This window comes from Lepisosteus platostomus, chromosome 22 (genome assembly GCF_059453375.1).
Source record: "Lepisosteus platostomus isolate fLepPlt1 chromosome 22, fLepPlt1.hap1, whole genome shotgun sequence".
Taxonomy (NCBI): domain Eukaryota; kingdom Metazoa; phylum Chordata; class Actinopteri; order Semionotiformes; family Lepisosteidae; genus Lepisosteus; species Lepisosteus platostomus.
In genome coordinates, this window is record NC_142632.1 from 9,482,228 (window position 1) to 9,490,765 (window position 8,538).

The window sequence follows — 8,538 nt, forward strand, 5'->3', positions numbered from 1 at the left end:
CACTCCTGCGACCCACGTGCAAGAGAGATGCTAAGAGGATTCTAGCCTCCTCCCTGAGCCAAATCTTCCCTTCACCAGAGAGAGCGATGCATGCGAATGAAAACCCCCTGGGAAAGAGCCTGAACACCGCAGCCTCAGCGTGGGCCAGCACAGCTCTCCTCCCATGCCAACACCCAAGCCCAGCCCTTTCACCCCCCAGCTCAAGGCACTGCTATGGCCAACAAGCCCCTGCCCAGAACTAACATCAGCTCAGCCAGGACTCAAACCCACTTCCCCCTCCACTAAGACCTTGTCATGAAGAACTTTTAAAAAAAATCCCCTGTGCAACGTTCTCAACAATGCCAATAACCGCACGAGCAAAGTTTGACAGATGGGCAAAAATTAATCAGGAAGAAAAACGAAAGACTGCATCACTCACTCAGTGTTACCACAACCTATAGAGGGCTGAAAAACTTGGATTTTCGCAAACCAACCGCTAAACCAATCCTTTAAATACCTCTCCCCATCCGCGAACCCCTGTGTGAGGCAGGAATGGACATCGGACTAACATGGCTGCCCCATTGTGGACAGGACGAGGACACCCGCCTCCCAATAGGGGGAGGAAGAGAATAACAGGGCAGGTCCGAGGAGACACGGAGACAGGGGAGAAAGCGGGAAAGGACGCCAAGTCTTCCCGGCGGCGACGCGGAGAGACTGGCAGACAAGCATGGCGGCTCGTGTTGTGTCTACCACCTTGCTACACCCCAGGCGCCTCCCACAAGTCCAGAGCAGGAGGAAGAAGAGAGGCTAAATTTAACTTCCGAATAAAAACACACTCTATTCCCATTGCCCCTTTCACTTTTATTTAAGACTGGCAATGCGCGTTTATGAAATTGGCCCCAATTTCCTTTCTTGAGATAAAGACCAGCGATACAACACTGACCCATTGTTACCAAGGTTAAGGATGCCGGTTGTGTTTTAATGGTATAATTTAGTCAGAGCCTCCAGCAGAGGATTAAGCAGATGCGTGATTAAATGGTGAAAGCAGCAGTATTAAAGACTCTCACATACAAACGAATAAAGGCAGCAGATTAATAGTCACCTGTCCCAGGGTTTGGTTTCCCTAAATCTCCTGTATCGGATGACCATCTCCAGGCTTCTGTACACACCTCAGCCTGTCTAATTTCACCTGCGATGGACGTGGAAATCTGCTGCTTCAAAACGGCTCCTGAACAAATTAAAAGCTCCTGAATTGAACCAGGTTTCAATGAATAAGGAGAATGGGCCAATTCAGAAGCAATATTACTGCTCGAGTACATAAACTGACAAAAGTCTATTTCCCACAGCTACATTGAGAAGGAAAAAAAAAGATGAGCTCTTGTTTAAAGGTTGCCATTGCTTGTTTAGATTTTTTTGATGCACGTTTAAAATAACGACCCTGTACTGAGGAGGCCCATTCATCAGTGCCAATGATGTTCTGTTATCGGAGAGGGCAATCGAACAACTGGGTCCACATCAGCTGTAAATTATGGCAGTATGGGAAGAATTAAAGATAACCCAGACTGCTTTCATCTTAGACAGCTATAAATACAGATCACCATAACCATTATACGTCTCACTGTCTCTTTCTACTGGCAGAATGAAGACTGCATGAGGAAAGGGTATCACCACTAAGTGAAAAGGGGAGATTTTCCCCTATTGTTCTAAACAAAGCTTTAAAGCAATAATTACACATTTAATGCAGACGTACATATCTTTATTTAGCAAAATGCCTTTGTGCAACCCAGCAGACTTTTACGATGAACTGTCAGACACAAACCAAGGGATAAAAGTGAAAACCACATGGAAGAGCATTTAAAACCAAGAACAGAACAGGAGGTTTATTTGGCAGTATGGAACAAGCTACCCAGGCATGTTGTAAATGCAGATGCCCTGGATTCTTTCCAAAAACAAAGGGGTGAGAGCCTTGGTTCACTTACTTGCACGAAATACCACCCAGACTAAATGGGCCAAATGACCTCTTCTCATGTCTCACTGTTCATATGTTAGCGTTTGCAAAAGGTGATTAAAAAGACGGCTCTGAATAATGTATCTGTCAATAAGATTCTGCAGCACCGCATAGGGCTCTTATACCGCACAAACAAGCTCAACATGAGCGCGTGAGTCTCAGCTGGCAAGCACCTACCGATCAGGCACAGACACAGCTGGGGGAACCTCAGGATCACCACTGAAAATTACCTGACCCTCCCTTAGCAAACAAGCGGTCTAAAGCAACCGACTCCCACCCCAACAGGCTTCACTAGTTGAGGGTCACAAGGGGCTAAATTAAATCGGTGTCTGCTGAACCCTTCAGATTCAGGGAGTAGGACGGAGAGGCAAAACACTTGGCTTGAGCACCTGGAGTGATTCTGAAACTGGCACTTGAAAATGTTTATTAAGGTATTTTACACCAGAGTGATTTAATATGCTGAGCACACACGAAAATGCCAGAAGCAGGTTTGCAGCTAACTCAGATTATTAAACCCTCTTCATTACGGTCAGACAAGTAGCGGCACAAGCCTGGATTTGACATCGGCACAGCGACGAGCCACAGTGCCCCAAGTCCCGGCTCGGTCACCCCAGGCCTGACTGCCACACGCACATGGGCTCTCCTCTCCAACCCAATCACTGCTGGTGCTCAAGAGGTTGGTTGTTTTTTTTAAAAAAAAGAAAGCGACAGCAGGGGTACAGTAATAAAAAAAAAAACCTGAAACCTACATCTAGCAAAGGTCAGATCAAAACTGCAGGCATAGCAAATCCAAATACTATAAATAGGACAGGTTAAAAATCTCTCTGTCCAAAGCACAACTGATGCAAAAAGGGTTAAAATCCCCTGGCATACACTCTTCACCTTTCTGCAATACTTAAAAGGTCAAAAAGCCAAGATGTAGATAAAACACAATAAAAAGGGAGAGATTTTTTTATAGCGCACATTTGGATTCCTTTTCAAGCTTATTTAAGAGGCTGGCCTTGCTGGCCACTATAGCTCAATTCGACTGTCTCTACCTTGCACCCCCCACCTCAGAGAACCACAGCTGTCAAGGTCTTGATAACAGCTCATCATCCATCATATCCCTCCCTTCTGATCAACCACGGGAAAAGAATCTTAACGCTTTAAAATATATTTCTAGAGAGGTCCGGATTTTTTTCTCTCAAGAGTAGTTGTACTCCAAGTTCTTGTGGAGTCTTTTTTTCCCCCACATTTCAGGAACTTGGAGCCTAAAATGGATTACAGCTAGCAAACGGGCTTTCAGCTATTATGTATGTGTTGTTAGTTGGAGAGCTCAAACACCACATAAGGTTTTACAGGCCTTGCTTGGCTCCAGACAGACTAGGGCATGTGTAAAAAATGATTAGAGGTTAAAAGGCTCCCTGAATTGCTTCTATCTCCACCACAAATGCTTCTACCTTCAAATCATCAAATTGACATGATTAGTACCACAATCTTTGCCCTAAACACTTTATTCTGAAAACATATCCTCATATCACCATCCGATATAGTGATGCATCAAATTTAAAACTGCTCAGAAAATCAATTTTTTTTCTGAGCAATTTTAAATTTGACGCATCTTAGTTTTAACAAAATGTTTACCAAAGCAGGTGTAAATCCTGAGTATTGTGTGAGAAAATTTTACAGTCTAGGCACTATTTTTATGCTTCACCACTTCACAAGGAAATATTAACAGACACCTGGCAATTTGCATTATTAATGAGTATCCAGGAGAACCTACAAATTCAAAAGGCTGCTCCAAACCCATGTAGAGAAAATTCACATTGGAGAACAAAACAATTACTGCACTCTATATATTACAGGTTACACAGACTGCTAAGAAACAATTGCAGAACAAAAGTGACAGATCAGTCGGAGATGGCCTTTCATATGTGTATGGCTGGAAATGAATCACATCAGTCAAGGGTCCCCAGAGTTGGTTGGGGGGGTCGGTGTGTTTCTGTCCAACTGGGCTCTTAAACTGAATCAGTTTATTGTCTTAATCAGAAAATTTACCAGCGTCTCCGTTCTTCAGGCCCTACTGCTTTAAAGAGAACTAAAAATCCTGAAGACACCCAATCCTAGTTCTGGAGGACTGGAGTATCTCCGCCCCAAGGTTACACAGTGAAGTCAATATCTGAAGCCGAATGTGAGGTTCCTTAACTTATTAACCATGTGTAACAATCATTGTACACTTTATATCGCTCAACATTGCAGAATGAAAGATCACGTTCATGGTGCCAAGGCTACAGTTCAATAACAATTAAAGGTTAAATGTAACTGCTTTTAAGTTAAAGTAGGGAGCTGCGTCAGCATGCATAGGCTGCAAAGGAACAAGTAAAGGGTTATTCCCTGCTGGAAAGAAGAGACAGCCTTCTTCGGGTGCGAAGACACCTGAAGGTAGCTCCACCACCAAAATATTGTCTATCTTTTCTTTCAGCATGGAATAAACCTTTACTTCTTCCACTGCTTCTAAGTGATGACCTGTTGTAGAGACTAAAACTACTTTAAAAAGTGACAGTGTTAACATTAAAAACATGTCTACATAAAATGCACAGGCTCACAGCTATTTTAAGGTTATTTAGCATAGCACCTAAATGTGTCTTAGAAACCACAGGTTTTTTATTCTAACCTGTAAAAGCACAATTCCATCTTTATGTACTGAAGTACAGAGCACGTGCTTTCTAAGCAAGAGCAAACAATTTGCTTCATTATTTGAGCTGTGATACATCAATGAGCAGATCGTACACAAGAGTACTTTCATAAAAAACGCCCTGGTAAGACACTGGCTCCATCTGTTAAAAAGCTTTGCAAGGAATCATGCTTCCTCTCCCCTCAAACACATTTTCCCCCCAAACACTCACAAACTCCCCACTTTGAGTTTTTTTTACAAAACTTGGAGCATCAGCAATGGTTAAGCTTCAAACCATACTCAGTGTCGTGCCTCTGCAGTGTGAAATCTGTAAAGATCGTTTGCTCCCAGAGTCTCCGTTCAGAGTTTCTAAAAATACGCAGAGCCACAGATTAAAAACAGACAATGAGCAACAGGAAGTGATTTTCAAGAAAGGTCAGCCTAGATAACGACTACGGCTTCCCTGCGTGAAACCGAGACACGCCAGAGCGCCTCTTGATTGTTTTGATAGCCATTAGCCCCCAACTTCTTGTGCTAATGAAGCCAAATGCTTTTTGTCAGAAAAGAGGAAGCTGGAGAAGAAAAAAAAAAAATCAACAAGTCCGAGGATATTAACCCCTTGTTCACTGTCACAACACTACCCCTCTCTGCACAGAACTGAAATCACCTCTGCAGTGATTTGGAAGAAATGTAATCTGGGAGAGCATGCAGCAGAGAAAGAGGGAATATTACCTATTTCCCCCATTCTTACCTCAAAAGCAATCAATAACATGAAACTCGCATTTATTTTAAACAAACAGCCACAAGCTCTGCACTGCACGAGACTAGCATTCAAGGCTGGGTGAACACTTTGTGACTAAACACTCACTTTTTAAACCTGACAGTTAAGGTTGGCTAAAGCAGGCAGGTGCCTTTGCGCTTGACCTTGACTACTCAACTGGGATCGAAATAAAATAACCAGGGTCATGAACCGAAATTCCTAAGGCACCCTCAGCCATCTGCTGTATACCGCCACTGTTTCCTACGGTAGATGCTCTCTTCATTAACACCTGCCACCTTAGCCACCTGTAAATAAGCCCACAACCTCAAAAGGCACCGCCCTGAAACTAACTGAGGGAGATTTCTTGGTATGCCACAGGAACTTCCAAACCAAGCAGATTCATAACCAATCTCCCTTCTTTATATACTATAACTACTGGGTTTGCGTGATCAAACCTCTCCATACATGCTTTGAAATCGAGCTGCTAAATACAGCTACTTTTGAGTGAAAGAACAGGAGGCAAAAAACGCCACTTCAATTTTTTATCAGGGTTTCTATTTTTAAATGTCATTACCTTAATTAAGCCCAAGGACAGTGCTAACCAGAATGGATTTTCAAACAGTGCAGCCCTCTTGTTACAAGTTTATAAAGCTAAAACCCAGCATTTTAGGTCAGCGATTATAGATTCTTTGATTTGCCGTGCAGATGATATAACACACTAAAGCCACTGATACAATCGTTAAGAAACACTTAGAACAAGTCTTTACTGATAAATATATTCTAAAGAGCTGGACAGAGACCCAGACTCAAGTACGTCATCACTGAAACAGACTCTGGGAAAACGCAGGCTGTGCCGATTTATCTGTCAAGCTGGTCCAGAGCTTGATGAACACATTAATTGCCTATGAGCTTGAACAGACAGAGCCATTAGGAGAAGAACAGGACAAAAACCTATTTCAAAAGGGCCAGCCTCTCCAAAGATCCCACCGGCAGCCATGTGAGGTTTCCAGCATTTCCTATCAAAGCTAAATTCATAGAAACAAAACTCCAGAAATTCTCCCGTTAACAAAACAGCACTTAAAGCACAGCAATGAAAAAATGTGGATGAAATAAGTATCAGTAGGGCGTCAGAATCAAAGGCTTTCTACGACCCCAGGTCCAGAGCAGCATGGGCACAGCTCTCCCTGCAATAGAGGGCGATAGCGTCTCCACACAGCTCCCTAGTTAAGAACAGCAGCCAGACCCATCTGAAAGTTTTACCGAGTGTGCAGAACGGTGCCAGAGAGTGTGCTCTCAGCCCTGGGCACTGCAACCACCACCTATAAATATCCATTTCACTGGCACTGCCAGACTGACATCATCATGCAGCAACGCTGCAAGCCCTGTCGCGCTGACAAGAAGAGAAAGGAAAGCCCTAGGTGGCAGAATGACGTCCCAGAGAGAGAGGAGAAACGGGTCTCCATCCCCGCCTGGCCAGATTACTACAGCTGTTCTCTCCGGTTGGTTCGGCAGGTCCCGTTTTGAACTCGCAGGAGAAACGGAGCTAACACTCCCCCCCAGCCCCGCTCAACTAACTCCGGCTCCCCCAGCGATTCTGGAGAGCGCAGCTTCATCAGCACAGAGTTAACTAGGTCCAAGTTCACGCCGGACCGTTCTCTGGAAGATCTGAACACTGAACGAGCGATTTTCTTTTTCCTATAACTCAGACCGCCAGGCTACTTAAGCAGAACTTACACCCCGCCCCTCTCCCGCCTGGCACCTTCTCGGAAGCGGTCCGGGGAAGACCAGGCGCAGACCCCTGCCTCCCATGTGACACCGCGCCTGGGGGGGGCTGCCCTGAGCACAAGGCGGACGGGTGACCCAGAGAGCTCTTACCAGACCACTCCGAAAGCTCCGTATCCGATGGGCCTGTCCGGCTCGATGTCCAGCTGCTGCTGCTGCGGCAGGTGGTGCGAATGCGGGTGGTGGTGGTGCGCCTTGACGGCCGCGGCCTGCACTTGGGCCGGGGCCGCGGCGGCCGCCGGGCCGGGGGCCTGTCCCGGAGCCGGCGAGGGGAAGTAGGGCTGCTGGCTGGGGTTGAGCATCACCGCCGCGGCGGCCGCGGCGGCGGCGGCGGCAGCGGCCGTGGTGGAGGCGTGCTGCTGCTGCACCGGGTGCACGGCGGCGGCCGAGCCCGGGTGCAGGTGGTGCTGGCCGGCGTGGTGGTGGTGGAGGTGGGGGGGAGGCAGGTGCTGGAGCTGGTGGTGGTGGTGGTGCGGGTGTTGCGCCGAGGCGCCGCCGTTGTACGCGGCCATCATTTTTGCGGCGCTGGTAGCCGTGGTCCCGCACAGAGCCATTCAACTCCGCCGACAAACGACCAGCCGGGAAGAAAAGCCACCCCTCTCCTTCCTTCTTTTTGTAGTATTTTCGTGTAAAAGTAGGGTGAATGGAGAGCAGGGAAGAGGGGGAGAGGGGGCGAGAGGGGACGAGGGGGTGGTCAGACGGGCATTGGGCTGTCACCCCACCAGGCACGGCACGGAAGGGGAAAAAAAAAATCCCAAAATAAAAAAAAAAGTGAGGAAAATAAATTAAATAAGCTCGAGCCCCGCCATCGCTTGTCTGAGAGGACGGCTCACTCTCTCCGGCACCTCATCTCCACGCAGGAGGGGCCTGACCCACTTCCCGGGGTAGGGGGCGACTTGTCCCGGGTCCGGCCCAGCAGCGTCCCGGCCGGGGGACAGCGGCAGCGAGGACACAACCTTGCCTTGCCCGGCCTCCAGGAGATAGCGCGCACACACACGCACACGCAATAACAACGAAAAGAGGATGATTAAAAGCTCAAAACGGTACTCCTCCGGCGGGGAACGACCCGTTTCTCTCCCCCCCCCACCCACCCACCCCAACAATACACAGACGCAACGGCCTTCAACACTCCCTCATTGTGGACGCCGGGGTACCCCCTCTGTCTCTCCCTCCTCCCGGGGGGCAGGATCTCGCCCCTCTCACGGCACGAAACAGCCGGGCTCCCGGATCACACGGGGTGGGGGGCAATCATCTTTTTAATTTCCTCATTTTTGACTCCTTTGGATCAAACCCCCCACCGCCACCTCCTCTTCTCCTCCTACAGCCGCACTTGTGCGCCAGGCAGCTGCGCGCAGT

General features: G+C 47.5%; 1 protein-coding gene across 1 annotated transcript in view; it reads right to left on the reverse strand.

Annotated features, from left to right (window-relative positions):
* Window positions 1–7,806, reverse strand: part of nlk2 (nemo-like kinase, type 2) — a 55,861-nt gene extending 48,055 nt beyond the window's left edge. Inside the window, exon 1 of the mRNA XM_088616021.1 lies at window positions 7,276–7,806. Coding sequence (XP_088472147.1) covers window positions 7,276–7,736 — 461 coding nt within the window. The 5' untranslated portion in view covers window positions 7,737–7,806. The remainder of the gene's footprint in view (window positions 1–7,275) is intronic.
* Between the last annotated feature and the right edge of the window lie 732 nt (window positions 7,807–8,538).